The 24,652-nt window shown below is 41.7% G+C and overlaps 2 protein-coding genes across 5 annotated transcripts; one reads left to right on the top strand and one right to left on the bottom strand.

The window, feature by feature from the left end:
- Positions 1-3,473: 3,473 nt before the first annotated feature.
- On the bottom strand, positions 3,474-11,919 carry LOC110687507 (phosphatidylinositol-glycan biosynthesis class F protein-like). Of its 4 annotated transcripts, none has more exons than XM_021864163.1 (8): positions 11,437-11,886; positions 10,579-10,645; positions 10,137-10,228; positions 8,287-8,341; positions 7,724-7,772; positions 6,823-6,890; positions 5,665-5,773; positions 3,474-3,841 (listed from the first exon to the last, which is right to left on the bottom strand). In XM_021864163.1, the coding sequence occupies exons 3-8, from the start codon at positions 10,201-10,203 to the stop codon at positions 3,728-3,730; spliced, it is 462 nt and encodes a 153-aa protein (XP_021719855.1). In that variant the 5' UTR covers positions 10,204-10,228; positions 10,579-10,645; positions 11,437-11,886; the 3' UTR covers positions 3,474-3,727. The 4 variants fall into 4 exon arrangements, with proteins under 4 accessions (XP_021719855.1, XP_021719854.1, XP_021719856.1 ...); XM_021864164.1 differs by adding an exon at positions 4,286-4,350 and having other exon boundaries at positions 3,693-3,841; positions 10,579-11,919; XM_021864162.1 differs by having other exon boundaries at positions 10,579-11,886.
- A 3,386-nt stretch (positions 11,920-15,305) lies between these two features.
- LOC110687560 (tropomyosin-2-like) lies at positions 15,306-15,974 on the top strand. The gene has a single exon (XM_021864217.1). It carries the CDS (start codon positions 15,306-15,308, stop codon positions 15,972-15,974), a length of 669 nt encoding a protein of 222 aa, XP_021719909.1.
- The last annotated feature ends 8,678 nt before the right edge of the window (positions 15,975-24,652 follow it).

A 24,652-nucleotide genomic window follows, 5' to 3' on the forward strand; every position in this document is an offset into this window, starting at 1 on the left:
CCAGTAATTTGCGAACGACGAATAGCAGTTCAGAAAAAGTATCACTTTAAAAATAATACTAAAGATATAAAAAAGTGTTACATAAGAGGTTATATAGTAACACTTTTAAAAGTGTTACCATACGTTATCCAAAGAGTTACATAAGACCTTAGGTAACACGGGCAGATGAATCACCCACTAAAGTGCTACCTATTGTCTATAATAACATTTTTACCACTTTATGTAACACTTTTTGGGTGTTACTTGGGTTAGTTTTGTATTAGTGAAATTCGAGTCCCACCATCTACATATGCTTTGGAGTTGGTGGATTACCTTACCTCCCCCCTCTACTTTCTAGTTCAGAAGGATCCTTAAAAAAAAATTTAGAAACTAGTTTGTATATGCAAGAAAAGAAGTTAAATTTAATATACTCTAGGACGATAAGTACATAATATTTAAGGATTAGCTTTGTAGCTTGATCTAACGCCAATAAAATAGTACTCCTAAAGTTAACTAAGATTATAGGCTTGATCATGAAGATTACATTCATATTAAAGTACCCCTAGTTTTGTTCTTTTTTGAAAAAACCCCTAGTTTTGTTCTGGTTAAGGAGCTGTGTTTAATAATTATTATTTCATTTATCATAGTACAAGAGGGATGCAAATTAGTAATAATAAAAAAAAAATTTTAAAAATAAAAAATAAATAAAAAAATTAATAATAATAATAATAATAACAATAATAATAATAATAATAAATAATAGTAATAATAATATTTATATAAATAAAGTAGGCATTTTTGGAGAGCATTCGGAGCGCCACGTAAAAAATATACTTATTTCGACCAATAAGAAGAAAGATTTGTATTTTATTTTTGAATTAAAATATTATGTCGCCACCTAGATAAAAGTAACGAATTAGATGTGATAAATCTAAAATTTTAATGCCACGCAGATTATAATGCACGAATTAAATTATTTTAATGAAAAAAATATAGGAGAAGATAAATTTATTAATTCAATACTACGAGTATAAGAAATCCAAAAAAATTATACTAAGAAATATTTAAATGATAAACGCTTATAATAAAGTTTGATACCTATCATTATAAGATAAATTTTGATAGTATATATGATAAGAAATACAAATTGTAAAATTTGTGATACCTGCCATTATAAATTGGCACATCATACGACACATATTAACAAAATTTCGTATCAGTAAAAAACCCCATCAAGCGAATTTTGTGTTAGTAATTTTGTGTTAATTTTTTGTTATCAATGGACGGGTAATTTTTAGCTTAATTTTTAAAATCCTATGTTTAAATTAGTATTTCTAATTATTACTTTCATTGTATTAATATGGGATACTCAACGATTATATGTTTATGTTTTATTTACTAAATATTTTTTTACATGCAGATCTAACACATCATACGACACAAATAAAATTCCGTATCAATACAAAACCCAACTAAGCGAATTTTGTGTTAGTTTTAGGTCATCAATGTCCGGATAATTTTTAAAATCTTATGTTTAAATTTATATTTGTAATTATTAGTTACATTGTATTTATTTAGGATACTTCACGATTATTTGTTTATGTCGTCATCTAGATAAAAGTAACGAATTAGATTTGATATATCTAAAATTTTAATGCCACGTAGATTATAATCCACAAATTATATTATTTTAATGAAAAAAATATAGGAAAAGATAAATTTAATAATTAAATATTACGAGTATAAGAAATCCAAAAAAAATATACTAAAAAATATTTAAATGATAAACGCTTATAATAAAGTTTGATACCTATCATTATAAGATAAATTTTGATAGTATTTATGATAAGAAATACAAATTTTTCGTTAATTATAATTAAATTAAAATTTATGATACCTACCATTATAAATTGACACATCATACGACACAAACAAAATTTCGTATCAATAAAAAGCCCCATCAAGCGAACATTAAGCGAATTTTGTGTTAATTTTTGGTCATCAATGACCGGGTAATTTTTCGCTAAATTTTTAAAATCCAATGTTTAAATTAGTATTTCTAATTATTACTTACATTGTATTAATTTGGGATACTCAACGATTATATGTTTATGTTTTATTTACTAAATGTTTTTTTATATGCAGATCTAACACATCATATGACATAAATAAAATTTCGTATCAATACAAAACCCCATCAAGCGAATTTTGTGTTAGTAATTTTGTGTTAGTTTTAGGTCATCAATGTCTGAGTAATTTTTAAAATCTTATGTTTAAATTTATATTTGTAATTATTAGTTACATTGTATTTATTTAGGATACTTAACAATTATTTGTTTATGTAATGGCTACGATTAGATGTTGTATACTTAATATATGGATGGCTTTGGTTATTTTTGGAGATGATGAAAAAATTCCAATGCATAGATTTGATTTTATATCACAACAATTTTTCATTTATTGGTAAATATATTGATTTATTTTATATAAATTTAAAGATTTAATTTATATCAATTTCAGTTTGGCTAACATTTCATTGTTCAATTTATCCATTGATGTAGTAGGTTGGTTGTGGACGAAGTTGGTGATTCTATCGAAATAAAAGATATGGTAAAACAATGAATAATTATTTAGGATTTAAATTATTAAAAATTTATCATTTCATTAAACATTTTTTATAACGGAAAAAATATCATATTTACAATTTGTTTATATTTAATAAATTCATTATAAATTATAGTAAAAAAAAATAAATATTAAATATTTGTAATTTTATTTGAAATTATTAAATACAATAAATCAAATAATTAAAAATCTTAGATGGAAAAATCGTGCATCGCACAGGCTTCCATCTAGAATAATTACAGAACCAGATTCTGTCTTCTAATCCTATGAGGAAACATAGTATGCTACCACTTGTCTTTGTTGCTGAGTCGGTTTCTTTTGCGTGAAGAATAAAGCCAAAAAAAATTAAGAAATAGAAGGAAAAAAAAAAGGGAAAGTACCTTGGAAAGGTACTAATGAATGACAAGTAACTACGAAAGCAAGATGGTAATGCAAGATACAGGGTGTAACTTAGATTAGACGACTCATCAAATGTTATTAACCCGTGATTAGATGTCCATATCAACTTGTTTCTACAATATACACATTTGTACACCCTACAATCCTACATACATTATTTTTGTTTTCTTCTATTAGGGATTTAATATATTTTAATTTGTATACTATATAAGTATATAAGCCACTATGATATAAATTAAACGTTGATGAAAATATTAAAACTGCCTTATATAGGGCTATATTAGAGGTCTAGAGTTTGACACACATGATTAACCTGTGACACCTTACACTTTCTTCTCGGTTGTAAAATTATTTCAATTAATATCATTGACGAAGCTCCATCCTTCGTTAATGATACTGTTGTCCTTGGCAAGAGAAACAGGTTGGCGAAGTATATTGGAGAAAGTGAGAAACATAAAACTCAGAGAAAGTACACACCAATCCTCCACTTTTAAGAGCAATATAAAGTGATGACTATTTTAAACATCAGATTTAAATCATAGTTCCAAGCTATATCAAAATTGTAAAACCTAATCATACCATATCTAAGCCTCACCAGGTCAATTACATGAAACCAGTTAAATATCATCTACTTTCTGTTGTTCTTTTGACTCTTCACAAATATTAATATATAGAAAATTTTGCAAGGTTAAAAATACAATGAGATATAAAAGAGCTACATAACCTAGTCTACTTTGACGCATTGTCTCCAACGGCTATGGAAATATAACACAAAAGATGCCACCACGCCAATCACATAGCCAAGGAGCGCTCCATACGTCACACATATGGGCCATTCCTACAATTCAATTGAATATGAAACAAATAAATAGAAGATCAAAGTGTCTAATGACTTTCTCCAGCATCCATGAAATACCAAAATAGCAGCAAAATTTAAAGTTCCCAACCACATACAGTAGTGGGAATCACTTCTGCAGTCATTGTTTTTCTCTCCAGAAAAAAGGGTAAATCATGTCCTATTAAATAATGTGGTTTAAAATATTTAATAAGTACAATAAAGATGATTAACAACTAACAGGACAAGTAGTAACTGAATTGGTCCAAAAAAAACCCAAATTAAAGAGAGATCAAAAAGAGTGCCATGCATTCTATAAAATTAATACGAGTACAAAGTATCAATAAGTTTCATTCAGCATAATTTGCTTTAAACCTAAAACCCAAATATAGCAGAAAGTTCTTTGCAGTAGAGCTTTCTGTTCTTGTCTACAAAAGCACTACTCACCCTGAACATGCAAAATGTAGTGAATGGCAAACCAAACCTCCTCCATCCATCGAAACCAACTTGAACTGCTACCCCATTGCAAAGGATTTTATGCAAGAAAAAGTAGACAAATATTTGGGTGGATGAATGTGAGACCCAACTCATGAGAAAAGTAGATTGACATTTTTTTTTAAGAATATATGGCAAGTAAATGGGGATACCACAAAAAGGAAATGGAGCAAGCAAAATGAGACGGAGCTGGTTATATTAACCATATATAATATCACTACAAAATGAGACGGAGCAAGCAAACTTTCAACATTCACAGATATCACAATAATCCAGAAGACAGATCAACTCGGACTCTCATAGTCTCATTAGTGTAGTAGATTTCCTATATCTGCTCCAATCAAAGGTTTTACCTTTATGGGAATTTCCATCACATAAGAATTCTATGACATGCTCCTCTTCTTCAAGATTAAGTCTTTTTAAGTACCAGAGAGCACTCTTTTCTTTCTAACTCCTTAGTCAACATGCCTCTTTTCCAAAGCATTTTCCTCCAAAACGTCAATGTCAAAAGCATACGGAGTATCATTAAGCAGTGATCGTGTAAGTTCTCACATCACTAGATGCCTTTTAATCCCATAACCATAAGCTGTCCTTTTAAAATTAAGCTGCCTCGTATATCTAAAGCCTAAATCAATAAAAGCAATAGGCTATTATGATTGATATAATAGACCTATTAATAATGAGAGGATAGTCAAGCACAAATCTAACATTATTCAGGTTCTTAATATAATAAATCCACAGGGCCACAACCTCAATGGAATAAACTTCCTGAGGACCGTCATACAGTGAAAATCCGTGTGATTCTTGTATAATAAAAATATGTTGTTGCTAAACTATATGGTGCATTGTTATCATCATGACTTTATACTATATGTGAGCATGTAGGCTGGTTAGTGAGTTCTAACGCCATCGTAACCAACAAAACAGGCCAAGTTTAGCAAACTGTGACTAAGGAATAATTTATAGTTGGAGAAACAAGCTTGAGTCAATTTTGATAACCTTCAATCAAAAAACATGGAAAATATAGAAAAGTATCACAGAAATACTCCCCTTGTCCTTTTTTTTTTTTTTTTTTCTTTCTGATGTACCAGATCGACTTATAGCACTATTCACATCCTCCACTTTACCATTTTTGGTTATTTTTAAATAAGAAAAACCATAGCCATGTGGGGGATCTTATTAGATACATCTCAATATGCTTTATTAAAATTTCAACTTTTTTTATTTTTTACTTAAAAAAAATTAAAGCTATTATTGGTCAAAGTTATGTGTTGGCAAACATGCCAAGTCAATATAGTACAATTCAAAAAGCAGATTATGTACATAATTACCTGCCATGGCCTTTCCCAATCAAGTGGCATTGGCCAGGCCCCAAACCAGGAGCCAAAGATAGCACCATGTGCTGGAAGGCAAACCATATACTCAACAAATCCTGTTGGCCTGAAAGTGCAAAATAATAAGAAAAGTTATGTGCAATACTTGGAAGATTGCAAAAAGTAGCAACTATTAAGTTGCAAAATTTAGAAGCTGTGACAGAATTTGTATTATAATGATCAAGATCCTGCAGAAAACATAAGTATAGCTTGGGTGAAAGAAGACCAAAAGATTATATTAGAAGGCGAAAAGGGTATAGTTCTTAGGGACTTGGTATCAGACAGGTTCAACTTCCTAAGGACTGGATTAGTTCTTAGGGACTTGGTATCAGACAGGTTCAACTTCCTAAGGACTGGATTACAGAGAGAGAGATTAGAAGAGAAAAGGTGATCACAGTGAAGGAAGGACAAGAATTGTAGAGAGGGAGAATTATATTTGATAGACTAACTGGAAATACAGGCACTAAGGATTCTACAGGATGGCTCTCTCATAAGAGTAAATATTTCTGGTTATTCCTTCTTTTTCTTCTTCCCTATCTATCATTTACTCTAGTTCTGTTCTCTCACTCTTGTGACTAACTTTTTTAACAAAAATTCCCTTCTTGCTCTCTGCTTCGGTAAAGAAAAAACATTATAATTGAATTGATCATTTTCTAATGTGGTGTTAATTGAAAGAACCGTTCTTCTTTAGTCATGCATAAGAAAAGCAGTGGGCTGGGGTGGTGCATTGCCCTTTCCAACATAAAAGCCAAAAAATTTACAGTTCTTTCCAGATGATAGGATCTGCTAGCCTTTCCCTTGTACTGCTACACGCCTATGCCCACCCCCAAACTACAGCACTGGGTCAAAAGTTGACAAAATGAGGATAAGAGATGTCTCTCTCCTTGTTTCTTTTTGGATAAGTTAAAAGTCCACGCACTCCGCAACTATCCCAGATGACACAGTAGGACCTGATGACTAATGAGGCCTTACAAAACATGTATATAAAAATTTTCACACAGCCAATTCATAACGGAGCAGATAATCTGAGTAACAAGAGACGGGCGGCATATAAATGGAAAGAAGCAACAATAGTACCATGGAAAAATAGAAAGAGAAGAATATCTGAACACTTGCCTAGTTTTAACAAATATACGTTGCCAGTCTACCCATGATGCACCGAAGATAGCAGCAGCCGGTAAGAACTGCCAGAGTATATCAATTTAGTACTATTACCAACTTCAAGAACTATAAAACATAGGCAAAGTATAAGTGATTTGATTTAATACACATACTATTGCTTTCCTGTCTTGGAACAATTCACTTCTAGGTTCATTACCCAGGGTATTTTAGGGATGCAATAATATTTCTTAAGATTAAAATTAATAGTAATAAATAAAATAAAATATAATATAAAAACAGTACATACAACGAGTAGATATTACAGGAAGGCATTGCTACCCGTTTAAGCACAATCATGTTAGTTTGATAGTTCCTCATTAGCGCGCACGCACACACATACACACGCACCCGCACCCGCACCCGCACGCACACGCGCGCACACACACACACACACATGAAAGTTCCAAAAGAAGGCTACCCAAGTTCAGTTCAAAACAACTCTGCACAATCAGTTCGTATATGTTCAGATAAGTCAAAGAAGGTGAAGTAAATACACTCTCAATCATGGACAATGGTAGTCCTTGACTCCTTGGAGTTCTCATATTACAAGGAACCTTTAAGATACATAAGTAGTGAGTTCCAACTTTTTTTTCTATTTTCTTTCTTGATTATCACTTCATTTCACCAGCTAACTCATAAGGAGTATTTTCTTGTATAACTTGCTACATACCAAACATAAGGAAAATTCATTCTTCTTTATATGTTAAAATTGTAGCAGAAAGAAAATGAAAGCAAAGGCGAGAGCACATAAACCACAAGAAATAGGAATGTACAAAACAAAAATGAACAAGTGCGTCTATTAAAGTGAGTGTAACAGCGCATGTGAAAGAGAAAGAGATAGACAGCATTCACTTACGGTAAGTGCTGACATCAGCAGAGACCATTTAATTGTGCTCAGCATATACCTGGCCCACAAAAAAAAAAGATACAGCATTATTCATTGATCCTCATACATTCCAACATATCCACTTCATATTGTATGAGAAATGAAAAGAATCACAATAACTTTGCTCATTTGCAGTGAATGCATTTGCTCGTTTTCATACAGCAGTCATGACTAATACTGACCCCCAAAATGCCAAATCTTAAAATTCATGGGTACTTCGAAAATATAAAAATAGTGGAAATGTACCAAAAAAAAAAAGTTGTGTGGTGGGATGTAGGTGGCAGTGCTCTAGTACTAACATTTTCCACCTCACAACACACTTTAGTTTGAATTATGACATACTTGGATCATTATTAAAATTGTACTGAAAAGATTTAAGCCTGAAAACTGAGCGCCGATGACCTTTAAAAACCAGTATAAGGTATCTTGCTTTCACTGTGGAAGTCAAGGTCAACACTAGTGTGGGGTCAAATTCTGCAATCATTCACTGCACAATTCTATAGACAACATTATGAAACCCTTGTAACACATACTTTGAGCCAACTGGAGCACCCAAGCTAATAGCTTCAAGAGCAAACACCAAGGCCCCTGCAGCAAACAAGATATAGGCATTACTGACTTAAACAAGAGATGGGCAGTATGGTTAAAGAAACAAGTCGCAGATGACATCAACACGGTAAAAAGAGCATAGAAACCAGAGCACTATCAATAAAGGATAAGAAAACATGTGATATGGAGATGGAGGTTCCAAAATTATCCTAAATGCAGAACAAATGAGGCTTCCTCTGGACTAAAGTGGCAAGACAAAGCCAATGCTGCTTACATAATGTTTCCGAACTAAATCTCACAAACAGCAAAACCAATTTTGAATCTCACACCTCACCAAGGCCACATACTCCCCAAGCACATTGATGAGTAACACTGGTGAATCATATTCATATATGTACTTCAGGAGTTTAGGTACATTTATGTTGCATTTCTAGCTTAATTAGAGCATTTAGGTGCATATTTGTATGGTTTACTCAAGTTATGCTCTACTACTCCTCGTTTGCGTGTGTTTGGCGTTTCAATGATTTTCAGGTGAAATCGATGCAAATATAATATGTTTGGCAACACTTGAGTATAATAATCATGGAGAATGAAAATAGCTTGCACGAGGATAACAACACATCTCTTTGGGATGAATTTGAGTTAAAATGAAGCAAAGCGCTTGTGAAAGAAGTGCCAAAACTGACTCTTGTTCACTATTTTGCTCAAAACTTTTGATCTACAAATAACAATTAAGTGATTCCAATTGGGTTGGAAAGTAGACTTGAAGAGCTTTCCTACGTTCAGTAACACACCGATTTTCAACGAGAAACAAGAAAGTTATGATGTTTTAAATATGAGCAGTTTTGATGATCCGTCACTCGCCCGATCAGGCGAGCTCGCCAAGTCCAATTGGGTGAAGGCTCTTTGCTCCAGTTTTTCTCCATATTTCAATTTTGTATTCACACCGGATCAGGCAGGTTCGCTCAAGCGGCCGCCCGATGGTTTAGTGGACACGGTTTCACACTTTCACATGATTTCTACTATTTTAAGTTATAAGTTTTAAGGCTTATAAATACTGTCTGAGGAGACACAATAAAGACCATCTTTTGACACTTATTTTCTTCCACTAATTTACTTCGTCTCAGGGTTTGGATAAGGGAAATTTTCCATGGATTGTTCTCGAGTTCTTCAACTTAGTTTTGTGAGATATTTCAATTTCTCTTTTCTTATTAATTGTTTTGTTTCATGTTTAACCTATATTTATCTTGTTATTCTTGCTTTGTATCTTAGATCTAGTATTTATAAGTTTCAATATGTTGAGAATGTGAGTAGATTATTACTAGGGTTAAAGGGTGCATCATAAACATCCTACCAAGAAAGTTAACAATGAGAATGAATGGGATCCCCTTATCCAAACCCTGAGACGAAGTAAATTACTCCTTAGGAGAGGCATTCACTAAAGCTGAGAAATACACGTGAGACAAGCACCCTTGAATCCGACACACCCTTTCATATGGCATTTTAAGATTAGTGTGCAGCCACAGATTAATTTGGCATCCATCATTATTAGGTCAGAGGTGAATTTCATTAGATTAAAATGGACAAGATGCCACCTTCCAAATAATATTCCCTATTCGTTCATGCCTCTGCATCCCAGTTTCTCGAAAACCAATTCTCACCGAAACCTATGAATGATAAGCATTACAAGCATGCCTAAAGAACCAAAGCAGCTAATAAAGCATAAAACAGTCTAATCAATAAAACACATTCTCAAACTATATTACGACGACAGATTAACCTAGCAAAAGTAACTGGAAGAAATAGAAATTGGAGAAACTGGGAAATCTCTCACCAGCAAGAAGGCCCAGTAGGCCTCGTCCTACAGCCTTCGAGAACTGACAAAAACGGTCAAATTTCATAGTTCCGTCCTAACATTAAAGGGTTCTGCAACAAATTAACAACCAAATTTAATTCAACTATTCCAATTTCATAGCTCCATCCTAACATCAAAGAGTTCTGCAACAAAATAGCAGCCAAATTCGATTCAAATATCAAATTAGGCTCATAATCCTAGCCAATTTCATAGTTTCATCCTAACATTATAGGCAAATTTGATTCAAATATCAAACTAAGCTAATGATGTTTATCTCTAGCAACAAGTTCGCTGGTTAGTAATTATATAAGCAATAGTCCCATAATCGAGAACCTTAAAATGAGTATACTGAGAATAAAATTAACGATAAACCCTAAAATGTGAAATTGATATTCGATGAGTAGAAATAGAAACATCTTACCTGAGAAGCTGCTTCAATGGAGGATAGAAATATCAATGGAGATCGTGGAGTGAACTTCAATATATTTCTGTATAATTTTTGTTAATAGTTGAATGTCCAAGATTGAAGATTTGTGCAATGAGAAAAATTTAATTTTTTACAATATTAAAGTAGAATGGGAAAGTACAAATTCTTAAATAGACCAGCTCACTATATTAAAATAAACGTTAATTTCAGTGAAAATTCATCAAATGCCATTGTGTTTTTCAAAATTCACCAGATGCCACTGAGGTTTAGTACAGTATCACCAAATGTCATTTCTGTAAATTGACCGTTAATGTCCGTTAGTTGACCGTTAGTGTCCGTTAGTTGACCTACCACTTGCCAAGTGTAACCTTCTGATTGGTCCGTATTAAAAAAAATTATTTTTAAAATTAAAAAATAAACCAAAAATATTTAAAAAAATAAAAAAAAACCACAAAATTAAAACCAGCCACCCTGCTCCCCTCCGTGACCACCTCTCGCCGGCGCCGTACTACCCCTGAAAACGCGCGCCAGATCCAGCGACACCCACCTCAACCTCGAACCACCCTCCCCTTCCCCTAAACCACCTTAACCCCTCCCTAAAACCCCCTGAAATTGGCAACCCAAAACCCCCGAAATCACCCTTCCTCTCCCTTTCCGATTTCTAGCCACTCCACCCAAAGACCGATTTCCAATTTCAAATTGACACCAACCAATTTCTATCCGCCGCACCGTTACCAAAATCCCCCGGCGACTTCAGAGGAGTGACAGAAGCAGAAGAAGCGGCGAATCGGGATGAGAAATCTGGGTTTGGGGTCGGTTAAGTTTTGGGAAATGGTAAAAGAAACAACTTACCTCAGAAGCTGCTTAATGGGGGATACAAGGTGGTCGGAGTGAGGCGACGGCTGCCGGAGATTGTGGAGGAAGGGGGGCTCGAAATCGTGGAGGGGGAAGCGCTACAATGGAGAACTGAGAGAGAGAGACGCGAGCAGGAAAATGTAAAGGTCGACGGAATGAGAAGGTGGTCGGAGTGAGGTGACGGCTGCCGGAGATTGTGGAGGAAGGGGGCTGGAAATCGTGGAGGGGGAAGAAAGGAGGCTGACCGGAGGGGGAGATTGTGGAGGAAGGACGGCTGTTCCTCATTCTATCTCCTCCGCTTCTTTTTTTTTATTTTTTTATTTTTTTTTGGTTTTTTTAATTCTTTATTTTTTTAAAAAAATAATTTTTTTTAAAATATTTTTTTTAAAAAACGAACCAATTAGAAGGTGACACGAGGCAAGTGGTTGGGTCAACTAATGGACACTGACGGTCAACAAAAGGAAATGACATTTGGTGATATTGTACTAAACCTCAATGGCATTTGTTGAATTTTTTAATCACTTAGTGGCATTTCATGAAATTGCCGTAAAATAAAGGTTATTATGTTGAAATAAAAGCAAGTGTGACGTTATAAAAGCTTCTTTATAAGAGGTTAATTTTTGGAATGTAAATAAAAATAACATTAAAGGTCACACAAGTTTTAATAAAGGTTACTACGTTAAAAAATAAGGATGTTATGTTAAAATTACGGTCACTATGTTTCAAATAACGTTAATTCTACGTGTATATAAATCTCAGGTCCACAATAATATTATTATGGACCAGGTCCACGCAAGAATTTCTGATGGGGAAGATTATTTGTGCATGTTCTTACATTTGCGCTTACATTTGCGTTTTTTGGTCTTTCCATGATAGGTGTTTCGGGGTTTTTTGATGTGTCCTGCGGGAGAGTTACAATTCCAAGAATGCCCTTCGACGCTTGTGCCTGCAAAATCACGAAGACTCCTGGGGGTAGGAGCTCCGCCTCAGACGATCAAGTTAGTAAAGATACGGGAGGTAGAATGCACGTAATGTGGAAGCTACTTCTCGCGTAATGGGAGAATTCTGCAATTAATATTGCTCGGGGTAAGTGTTTCTCTTTTTGAAGAGTATTCAATGTGAACAACAAATGTTCCCGCCTCCCATTAATGAGGGTCCTTCCACTATTTATAGTGGGGAAGGGATGGTTTCCCTTTTAGGGTTTAGAGGACACGTGTCAGCAGAGGATTGGAGCACTGCTGACCAACGGCTGGATGCCACGTGTCACTAGGCCATTGGGCCACGTGTTTTAGGATATTTTTACCCCAAACATTTGCCCCTCACTGGTGCTGACGTGGCAGGGTGCCACGTGGCGCCGGTGAAAGGTTTTTTTTTTTTTTTTTTTTTTTAGGATAGAAAAGCAGAAGGCGAAGAGTCACGACTTTTCACCTTTGGGGACAAATTCTATAAATAGGAGAAGATGTTCCCCGAGCTCTCATTTACAAACTTTGCCAAATTTCTGAAGATTTGAGAGCAGCCGGCAATTTGAGAGTTGAGAGCATTCGGAGTTGAGATTCGTTGAGAGCAACCGGTCTGCAGACCGTCTGGGTCGTTGCAAGCTAGCCAAAGGTTTTCGAGAGGGTAACCAGAGAAACCCAGCCGGATTTTGAACCGCCTGCGTCTTCGCAAGCATCCTAGAGAATTTCCAGATTTTCTTCTAGGTACCGTCTCTATTCTTTCTAGCTTTTTCATGTATTTCCGTTTGAGTCTTTTACTCGCATTTTTGTTCATTGGTCCCATAAGTAGATGGACCCCTTATACCCATACCCGGAACCTAGCTGTGAACTCAGCCGGTTTATTAGTACGGCTGAGTCTAGAACTGGGTCTGCCGCCTCTGTTCTTTGGGACAACCCTTTTTCAACACCCATATCGACCGACTCTGTGTCTGTGCAGGACACAATGGCCAGAATCCGGTCTACTGCCAGAGATCCCAACTACAGAAGTGGGAGCTCAGATGAGCAGCCGCCTGAGGTCCCAGCTTCAGGCGGTGAAGTAGAGCATGGAGAGGTAGAGCAGAGAGGCTCACCCGGGGGTGCTCCTAGCACCCCGGGTGATAGCATTTTAAACGAAGAGAGTGCTCCCCTCCAGGAGACCAGAGAGCAGGTAGGCTCTGATGAGGAGGTCTCCAACACCCCAGCCGGCTCTGATGCCGGTCACGTTCAAAGTAGCAGTAGCAGCTACTTAACCGAATCTGAGGATAGCGAGGAGGCGGAGAGGCCTTCTTGGGACAATAGGAACGATCCTCTCATGATCGCCGTCTCCTCTAAGGACCGCGAGCTCATGCGGGCTGCGCTGCCAGATTTTATCAAACGGCGGTCGCTGGGGGGTGACTATTCAATAAAAATCCCGGCTGCTCTGGGAACAATATGGTGGGAGGATGGACAACCGAACGCGAACGCTTGGTTCGGGTGCTACGAGGCGACCTTCGTGGCCGGAGTCCGCTTCCCTCTCCACGACACAATAAAAGCCATACTTAGGGGGTATGGCCTAGGTCTCTGGCAATTAACCCCCAACTCATGGGTAAATATTTTAGGGTATATCGCCGCCTGCGAGATGCAGGGCCTCAACCCCGGCTGGGAGGCGTTTGCCCACATGCATTACTTGAGTAGGAGCCCAGGCGGCTGGAGAGCCTGGTATACCTTGACCACCCAGCCCAAATACCTTATGACCTTGGACAAGCCATCCAAATGGTCGGACTGGAAGCACCGGTTCTACTTGGTTAAGGCCCCAACTACGGCAGAGAACAGAGAATTCCGGATCTACAACCGGAAACCAGAACTCTTGGGGACCAAGTGCTGCCTGCCCCCTGTCCCGGAGGATGATAGAGAGACCATCCTTGACTCCGGGTTTTTTGAGTTAGTTCCTGACACCCTCTCATCCGGAGAGATAGTAAGGGTACCTAGAAACTGGGTGCCCAAACATGAATTTTTTAGGGACGAATGCTTCTTGTCCGCTTGTGGTCTAAGCAGCATGTTTAAAAAACGTATGTATTCGGAACTCAGCCGGTTTCTTTCGAACCGGATGCTTTTATTTCCTTGCTTAGTTATTATTCTAACCGTGTGCCTTCCTCTGCAGAAGAAGCCAAGAAAATGCTGCCCACCGAGAAGACACCGGCTAGGTCGGCTGCCGACATCCGGAAAGCCAATCTCGAGAAAAAACTTGCTGCCCAGGCGGCGAAGAAGGTATAACCGTCTGATCCTTCTCGTTTATTTCAATCCTTTTAACCCATAACTTATATTTTTCTCGTTTACAGGACGGGAAGCAGATGCCCCGGTCCCTTCAAAAACAGGTCAGGCCTCCGCCGACCCAACAAGAGTCTGCATCCAAGGTGCAGAAGACAGCCGACCGGCAAACTACCGGCGGCAAATCAATAAAGGTCCCAAGCGGGCCTGGATCTGCGGATGTGCTTTCTGCCATCCCATTGAGGACCGCAACCGGTCCCTCTGAAGGCCGTTCGGGCCGCCAAGGTAACTTCGACCTTACACTGCTTGATCTGCCCATGCGGGTCAAGTCTTACTCACAGTCTCGATCGCAGCCGGGGGATTCTCCAATCAGCCGACAATCTATAGGCAGAGCATATGCGAGTTTCTCACCGTCTGTTTCTGGTGCAGATAATTCTCCCCGCTGGCCGGACGGGGCACAATATGCCCGGGCCATGCTGAAAGCCGTCCCCAGGGACGAGAAGGAGGCGATCCCTGGGATCAACTCTTTTAATGCCGACCGGGTGCTGGTCGACCTGGCCGACGTATGCTCCAACAACCATGCGGTAATTTTCTTGACGTGCATTTTTAAATATGCAGTATTAACCGGCTGTATTTTTGCAGGCTATGCTGCGCGTAGAGGGGCTCAAACGAGCTTATACCCGCAAGTCTGAGGAGGTAAGGAGAAGCAAACGGGCTGTTGATGACGCCCATAATGTTGCTGACTACTCTTTGTACATGCATGGCTTAGAATCTAAATCTATACGCATGGAACAAGCGGAGAAGACCAAGGCCCTCCAACAGCAGATTGATCAGCTGAAAAACCAAGTTGATCAACTGCAGGCGTCCCTGGATGATGCCAATAAAAAGTTGGAGGAACAGACAGAGCCCCTCCAACGGCTGAGCAAGGCGGAGACTGAAAATGGCCGCCTTGCCAAAGAGAATGAGCGCCTGCGCAAAGAGGCGGCTGCTGCCAATGAGAACTTCAAGGCCACCTTGGAGTCGGAGCAGGAGAGGCTCATTGAAGAGAATGAGCATGACTGTGCAAACCGGATGCAACAGGCGTTTTCCCTCATCCACCCGGAGGCGGACTTCACCGTCTGGGAACTCGCCTTCAAATATTCTGATCTTGCCATTTTGGCCGAGGAGGCGAATGAGCCGGGGCCCGGACCTTATGACGCTTGGGTTAAGGAGGAGATTGCGCGACGGCAGGCGGAGGCTGCTGAAGAGGAGGAAGTCGTTCCTGAAGCCGACGCAACCGTTCACCCTGATCCAACCCAGAACCAACCGGAATAGGACCGGTTCACTGTTCGCCTGGAGTAGCAACTACTTCCCGGCCTGCGCGCCTTGTATTATCTTGTAATAGCACCGGATGAGATGGGCTAAGCTGTAATAATTTTTTTTTGAATATTAACATTTTCACCGGCTGAGCCGGCTTTTGAATGCTTTTTATGTTTCTGCACTTCAATACTAGAATTCTTGTTATATTTTTTTTGTACATATTTCTGCGAGGATAACCAAAAGAACCCCGCCGGTAACACTACCGCTTGGGTCTTCGCCAACTAGGCGAAGAAATTTACTAGGGTTGCCAAGAAGACCCCACCGGGAACACTGCCGTCTGGGTCTTCGCAAACTAGGCGAAGAAATTTGCAAACTAGGCCAAGAAGACCCCACCGGTAACACTGCCGTCTGGGTCTTCGCAAACAAGGCGAAGAAATTTGCAAGGGTTGCCAAGAAGACCCCACCGGTAACACTGCCGTCTGGGTCTTCGCAAACTAGGCGAAGAAATTTGCAAACTAGGCCAAGAAGACCCCACCGGTAACACTGCCGTCTGGGTCTTCGCAAACAAGGCGAAGAAATTTGCAAGGGTTGCCAAGAAGACCCCACCGGTAACACTGCCGTCTGGGTCTTCGCAAACTAGGCGAAGAAATTTGCAAACTAGGCCAAGAAGACCCTACCGGTAACACTACCGTCTGGGTCTTCGCAAACTGGGCGAAGAAATTTGCAAGGGTTGCCAAGAAGACCCCACCGGTAACACTGCCGTCTGGGTCTTCGCAAACTAGGCGAAGAAATTTCGACCCAAAACCAAACCAGATGGCGTCTGGGTTATTGCCCCTGGATAGCGGTCTGGGTCTTTGCAAGCCAGGCGACTATCCATATGATATAGCTCGAATATACACTAAGTGCCAACATTAGATTCGGGAGCCAGTCGGTTTATACTGAATTACCGGTCGGGACTTCGCAAAAGAATCACGCCAGATTAGGATGTCCATTCACCGGTTGGGCTTTTGCAAGCATACCCCTGAATGAATTATGGCCTAGACCAAATGTTTTTAGGCCTTCTCTTAGAGAGTCAGGCGGCGGTACTGAGTACCGGTTGTCCTTCCAAAAAGTGAGCCGGCTGCAAGTTTGGGGTTGCTAGCCTGCCCTTTTTTGGTACGAAGGATCGTCAGGCGGAGTTGTCCGCTTGTGTGATCGCTTAGAACAATTTACCACCCAAATGGGAGATGTTCTCTTCGATGAATTCACCCGTATGGGTGTCACCGGATGAAAAATTTTTAGGCCTGCTCTTAGAGAGTCAGGCGGCGGTATTGAGTACCGGCTGTCCTTCCAAAAAGTGAGCCGGCTGCAAGTTTGGGGTTGCTAGCCTGGCCCTTTTTTTGGTGCGAAGGATCGTCAGGCGGATTTGTCCGCCTGTGTGATCGCTTAGAACAATTTACCACCCAAATGGGAGATGTTCTCTTCGATGAATTCACCCGTATGGGTGTCACCGGATGAAAAAATTAGTTACTGGTGCCGCTTGTGGTAGGCACAAGACATGGCGGCTGTATACAAAATTGAATGTAATTCTCATTAATCATTTGAAAATTTTCAAAAGATGTACAATGCTTAGAAGTAGTATTTTTTGAGGTTATCTACATTCCAAGTTCTAGGCAAATTTCTTCCGTCTGGAGTTTCCAGGCGGTAAGTGCCGTCTCGTACTTCTTCAAAGATCCGGTAGGGTCCCTCCCAATTTGGGGTTAATTTGCCTTGTTCATTGGCCCTACCGGTTGCCTCCATTTTGCGAAGCACAAAATCTCCTTCTTTCAAAGGTCTTTTACGAACCCGCTTGTTGTAGGCTCTAGTCATACGCAGACGGTAGATCTCATGACGCAAGGCAGCATTCCCCCTTCGCTCTGGAAGAGCGTCTAATGCCAACCGCATGGCTTCCCAGTTAGCCTCCTCATCATATAACATAATGCGTAGAGTAGGCTCATAATGTTCAATGGGAAGAACTGCTTCAGTGCCGTATGTCATGAGAAATGGGGTCTCACCGGTTGCCCCCTTTTCGGTTGTCCGGATAGCCCAAAGGACATGAGATAATTCCTCTGCCCATAGTCCACCGACTCTTTCTACTTTCTTCTTTATCCCGTCTGAGATCAACTTGTTAAAAGCCTCAACTTGACCGTTTGCCTGAGGACGGCCAACGGATGCAAAACAATGGGAAATTCCTTGGTCTCCCAACCAGGTCTTCAGGACAGGCGTTTCGAACTGCGGTCCGTTGTCGAAAACCATGGACATTGGAACCCCGAACCGGGTGATGACGTTTCTCCAGATGAAAGAAATCACGTCTTTCGTTTTAATCCCTTTTACCGCCTCTGCCTCAACCCATTTGGTGAAGTAGTCTACTGCTACAAGAATGTAGCGGCGGCCGCCTGACGCAGGCGTATAAGGTCCCAATATGTCCATGCCCCACTTAGCAAACGGAACCGGACTATGGATTGCCGTGAGTTCTGTTGCCGGTTGATGTATCAACTTAGCGAATTTTTGGCACTTGTCGCATCTCCTTACTAGATCCATGGCATCCGCTTCAAGAGTGGGCCAGAAGTACCCTTGTCGTCTAGTTCTTCTAGCCAGGGACCTGCCGCCAATATGCGAGGCACAAAACCCTGCGTGCAGATCTTCCAAAACTTCTCTCCCCCTATCCGGGGTTACACATTTCAAAAACGGCTGCAGGTATCCCTTCCGGAGGAGTTCCCCTTGATGCATAACAAAACTTGAAGCACGCTTCTTGAGCGCTGATGCTTCTGAAGGGTCATCCGGCAAGGTACCATCCGTCAAAAAGGACCGGATGGGATCCATCCAGGTAGCAGTTATGTCCAAGACTCCAATGGGATCATTCTGAATACTTCGTTTTTCAATGACTTCCCAAAAGACCGTCCTAGGAGCATCACCGGAGGCTGATGATGCCAACTTTGAGAGGGCATCCGCCTGATTGTTTTCAGACCGGGGCACCTGTCGCAGATGAAATTCATCGAAGGACCCAGCCTCCTCTTTGACCGCCTGTAAATATTTGATCATAGCCGGATGGGTGGCTTCGTAGTCACCGAGGTATTGGCTAACGATCAGCTGTGAATCTGAGCAGGCGTCGACCTTTCTTGCACCGGCTGCCTTACACATGCGCAATTCGGCTAGCAGGGCTTCATACTCTGCCTCATTGTTGGAGGCTTGGAACTTAAACCGTAGTGCATATTCAAACTTATCCCCTTCCGGGGAATGACAGATAACACCTGCACCACAGCCGTTCACCGTAGAGCTGCCGTCTACAAATAACTTCCAGACCTGATCAGGGTTTTCCGGGTGCACCGGCCTAGTCATCTCGACAATAAAGTCGGCAAACGCCTGACCTTTCACTGCCCGCCTGGGTTCAAAAGTTATCTCAAGGCCTTGTATTTCAACAGCCCACTTGATCATTCTACCGGATGACTCTATAGCAGTCATCGTACGCTTGAGCGGCTGATCTGTGTATACCACAACCGGATGTGCCAAAAAATAAGGCTTCAACCGCTTGACTGCTACGAATAAGGCCAACCCAAATTTTTCGATCATGGGGTACCGGAGCTCAGCATTTTTTAAGACATGGCTGATGAAGTACACCGGCAGCTGAATGCCGTCTCTCTCAGCGAGGAGAACGGCACTAAGGGCGTGATCAGAGACGGCTAGGTACATGTACAGAACCTCCCGGGGTAGGGGGCTCACTAGCCTTGGCAAAGAATGCAAGTGCTGCTTAAGCCTCTGGAATGCCGCCTCTGCTTCTTCACCCCATTCAAACCTTGACCTCTTCCTGATTGCCTGAAAGAAATAAAGGCACTTGTCACCTGACCGGCTGAGGAACCTCCCCAATGCCGCCAGACAACCGGTCAACTTCTGGACTTCTTTTACAGTGCGGGGAGACTTCATGTCAATTACCGCCTGTATTTTTTCCGGATTAGCTTCGATGCCTCTTTGGTCAATCAAGAATCCGAGAAACTTCCCAGACTCAACACCAAATACGCATTTCTTTGGGTTAAGCATGACCCGGTGCCGCCTGAGTGTGGTGAAGGTTTCTCGCAGGTCTGCTAGGTGATCCGTCTGTAGCTTGGATTTGACTATCATGTCATCGATATACGCCTCTACATTCCTGCCAATCTGGTTGATAAAAACGGTGTTTATCATGCGCTGGAATGTAGCCGGTGCATTCTTTAACCCAAACGGCATCACCGTATAGCAGAATAACCCCTGATCAGTGACAAAAGCCGTCTTCTCCTGATCTTTCTTCCAGAGAGGTATTTGATGAAAGCCGGAATAAGCATCCATAAAGCTCATTAACGCATGGCCGGCTGTTGAGTCGACTAGGCTGTCAATCTTTGGAAGCGGGTAGCTATCTTTTGGGCATGCTTTGTTCAGATCTGTGTAATCCACACACATCCGCCAAGTACCGTTCGGCTTCTTTACTAGAACGACATTTGCCACCCAATCCGGGTAGTAGCATTGCCTAATGAACCCAGCATCCAACAGCTTTTTGACCTCAGCCGCTGCCGCTTGAGATCTTTCTCCACCATGATCCCTCTTTTTCTGCCTTACCGGCTGCTTTTTGGGATCTACGGCTAGCTTTTGGACAGCAAGATCCGGGCTGACGCCTGGCATCTCTTCCACTTCAAAGGCAAAGATGTCTTTGAATTCCTTCAGCAGCTTGAGCAAACCTTCTCCCAACCGTTCGAAGGCTATCGTCCCGACCTTGACTGTTCTTTCAGGACGGCTGTCATCTAGGATGACATCAAGGCAGTCACCAGCCGGCTGAGGTCGTTGGTCATCTGACCTTTCCCCGGCTAGTGATTGCTATTTCTCCTTTTTGACAGGTGCCAGTTGGTTCGCCTTTCTTTTCATACCGGCTGCCCTTGGAGCCGGGACTGCTGGGTCGCAGCTATCAATATCTATGGGCTCGCCCTGGCCGGCTGCACCCATAGTTGTCTTGACGTCAGAGAGATAGCACTCTCTTGCCGTCTTCTGGTCCCCGCTTAGGGCACCGACTGTACCATCATCTTTTTGAAATTTGACCAACATGAGGGACGGGATGATGACAGCCTTAGATGCGTTGAGGGTAGGACGGCCAAATATCATGTTGTAGGCGGACAGCTCCTCCACAACTAAAAACTTGACTATCATGTGGCGTCCTTGCCCCTTTTCACCCAGCCGGATCGGAAGATCTATGCTTCCGACCGGATGCACTACTCCACCCCCAAAACCGACTAGTGGGTGAGGAGCCTGGTGCATGTTACCGGATGTGTACTTGAGCTTGGTCAAGCACTGATAACTGATTAGGTCAGACGAGCTCCCGGTGTCTATTAGGATCCGGCCAACCTTCTGGTTGGCAACCTTGCATTCGATGACGATGGGGTCATCATGAGGCCGCCTGACCTTGCCCCGGTCCTTTTCAGAAATAAGGACCTCAGGGAAGATGTCTTTCGACGCCTGGCCCTCATCCACTGAGTTGACCAGCTTCCTGATGTTGTCTTTGGTGCCCCGGATGGTGGGACCCCCTCCGGCAAAACCGCCTGCTATGGTGAAGATGGTCTCTTCATCCGTCTCGGAGTTTACTGGGCCGGTTTTTGCCGCCTGCCCTTTCTTGGCCTGGGAATTACCCTTAGCCTTGGGTAGATAGGATTTTAGGGCCCCCTCATCTGCCAGACGGTCCAATAGCTGCCTGAGGCTATAGCAGCCATTGGTGTCGTGGCCAACATCCTCGTGGTATTGGCAATACTTGCTCTTGTCCCGTTTATTCACGGGGCTTTTCATTTCAGCCGGTTTGTCGAGAGACATCCGGTCTTTGATTTCCAGGAGGATGGTGGAGCAATCTTTTGTGAACTCGTATTTGGGGACATACGGTTCTGACTTCCGCCTGATCTTCTGGGCCGGCTGTCCTGATCGGTCAGCTGCCCAGACCCCTTTTCTCTTTTCTTCCTTTCTTGCCGGCTGATGCTGTTGCCGGCTCTCTTTTTTGTCAGACTTTTTATAATCTGACGGCTGCTTGACAGCACAAAGCTCCGTCGCCTGTATATAGGCTTCAGCTTCAATTAACGCCTCTTGGAGGGTAGCAACCCTCTTCCGGACGAGGTCAAACTTAAAGGTCGACCCATCCTTCAGACCTCGAAAGAAGTCTGTATAGGCCACTTCGTCTGATAGTTCTGGAATCTGAATTCTCATCAGATTGAACCGTCTGACGTACGACCGGAGGCCCTCCCGGTCGCCCTGCTGTATTGCCCCTAGGTCGAGGCTAGTCTTTTTGGCAGGAATATTCATTGAGAAATTTGACGTAAACAAGTACGCCAAAGTTCGAAAGCTGTTGATGCAACCGGCTGGTAGGTTACCAAACCACCGCTGGGCTATGCCCTTGAGGGTAGCCGGGAAGCATCGACACCAGACGGCATCATCTAACCCCTGGAGGTACATGAGGTTAGAGTAGGCCATTAGATGGTCTTCTGGGTTGGTGGTGCCATCATAGGCCCCCACCAAAACATTCTTGATCTTAGGCGGCTGTGCCGCCTGAGTTATCTCTGGTGAGAACGCCGTTGGCTGTTCCCCCAAATTTAGCAGGCGCAGCTGCCAATCCGTGGGTTGGAACGGCTGCTGCGCTTGCCCACCGAAAAGACCCGGTGACATGAAAGGGGATCCACCCAACCTATTCGGTGTGCCGAATAGGCCAGGCTGGATCACTTTGGGTCCAGACCGGGCAGAAGCTTCGCCCGTCTGGCTCCTAAGGTTCGTTCCCGTACGCCTGTGTGAGACGTCATGGAAACTGTCCGGGAAGGTCGACGTTGAGGCCGACGCAGACGCCTGACCTCGCTTCTCTTGGAGAAATGTGCGGGCGTCTGAGAATGTTTTCTTGGAGCCATCCGGTTGTACGTGCCGGATGGCCTTTCGCAGCTCCCCTTGAGGAAAACGGAGTCTGCTCGGGCCAAACCTTAGGCCCTCCCCCTCCTTTGCCTTTGGGTGAGGGGTAGGAACTCGTTCTTTGACCGCCTTCTTTCCAGAAGGCTTCTTGGCCGGCTGACCCTTCTTTGGAGTAGCTGACCGGATGAGGCTCTTGATCTCACCCTTGAAACTATTCATGAAAGACATGAGTTCGTTTCTTGTGACGGGGGCTGAGCCCTCCACCGTTTGGGCAATTCCAGCCGGTTGCCCGGCTGGGTTGTTGGGAGCAGCTTGGCTGATTTCCCGTTCTCTTCTATCTTTAGCACGAGGGTGCTTCGTTCTGAAAGACCCATCCGGGGCCACATATGTTTCAATTTCGTCGCCACTTTCATGGTCCGTCTGGACCTCAGGCTCGACCACAGGCCGTTTGCCCTGATTCGGTGACACAGTATCAGAAGTCATCTTAGAAGTACTCTCCCCACAGACGGCGCCAAATGTTTCGGGGTTTTTTGATGTGTCCTGCGGGAGAGTTACAATTCCAAGAATGCCCTTCGACGCCTGTGCCTGCAAAATCACGAAGACTCCTGGGGGTAGGAGCTCCGCCTCAGACGATCAAGTTAGTAAAGATACGGAGGTAGAATGCACGTAATGTGGAAGCTACTTCTCGCGTAATGGGAGAATTCTGCAATTAATATTGCTCGGGGTAAGTGTTTCTCTTTTTGAAGAGTATTCAATGTGAACAACAAATGTTCCCGCCTCCCATTAATGAGGGTCCTTCCACTATTTATAGTGGGGAAGGGATGGTTTCCCTTTTAGGGTTTAGAGGACACGTGTCAGCAGAGGATTGGAGCACTGCTGACCAACGGCTGGATGCCACGTGTCACTAGGCCATTGGGCCACGTGTTTTAGGATATTTTTACCCCAAACAATAGGGGTCAGGGAGACTATTATCATTGTGTACCTTTTCCGATTAAAAAAAATACGGTCACGAACGCATAACTGAAATTGGTACGATACGAACACAATGAAAGAAAACATGAAATTGACACGATTGGGAACCAACTTGAACATGACCTGTTTTGATAAATTGGTCAAATTATGCAATTATCCTTAACTTTATACAACGTATTGCTTATGCCTTATCCTACAATGTATTGCTTATGCCTTATCCTACATTTTAGATTGCTTTAGATAGATTTTGTGAACAACACGAAATGAACACGAGACCAATTATGAACACAACACGAAATGGCTATTTGCCAGCTCTAGGGGCGTTATTGATGAGTATGAGCAATGGAAGTCATATACATAATACAGTACGTAATACTTCTGTTTCGTATACACGATTAGCTCGGAATAAATCTTCAAAAAAGACTTCAACTATAGCGTTCTGTAATCAAAATAGATGCGCTGACAGACTGCACTGCACCTTGCTCAAGCCCCAGGACAGGATGGTAAATGCAAAGTTTGAGTAGAGTTGACAGAAGTTCTACGCATTTGTCCATCATGACCTTCCATAGTTCTATGGATTCTGAATATAAAGCTGGTCCACGGAGTATTAATCGTGCAAAGCACTTTAAGGTGAATCATACGAAGTATCATCTTAAATTTGATTTGAAACTTAAGAATCAGTCTCTCCCTTGTGATATTAAATTTGTCTAGCAAGGCATTCGTTTTTTGTGCATGGTCGTTGCTTTAAAGCTAATACGGAGTAAAATTAATTGATCTTTTCAGAATGATTGATGCCTATTGATCACCGGAGA

This window comes from Chenopodium quinoa, unplaced genomic scaffold (assembly GCF_001683475.1).
Source record: "Chenopodium quinoa cultivar QQ74 unplaced genomic scaffold, ASM168347v1, whole genome shotgun sequence".
Lineage (NCBI taxonomy): Eukaryota > Viridiplantae > Streptophyta > Magnoliopsida > Caryophyllales > Amaranthaceae > Chenopodium > Chenopodium quinoa.

Excerpts from the sequence above, each read along its gene's own strand:
- LOC110687507 (XM_021864163.1), bottom strand. The coding sequence starts at position 10,203 with ATGAAATTTGACCGTTTTTGTCAGTTCTCGAAGGCTGTAGGACGAGGC. Across the intron at positions 8,342-10,136 it reads CCTACTGGGCCTTCTTGCTG|GGGCCTTGGTGTTTGCTCTT; the intron begins GTGAGAGATTTC and ends TGTTTGCTGCAG. Across the intron at positions 5,774-6,822 it reads CGTATATTTGTTAAAACTAG|GCCAACAGGATTTGTTGAGT; the intron begins GCAAGTGTTCAG and ends TTGCACTTTCAG.
- LOC110687560 (XM_021864217.1), top strand. The coding sequence starts at position 15,306 with ATGCTGCGCGTAGAGGGGCTCAAACGAGCTTATACCCGCAAGTCTGAG.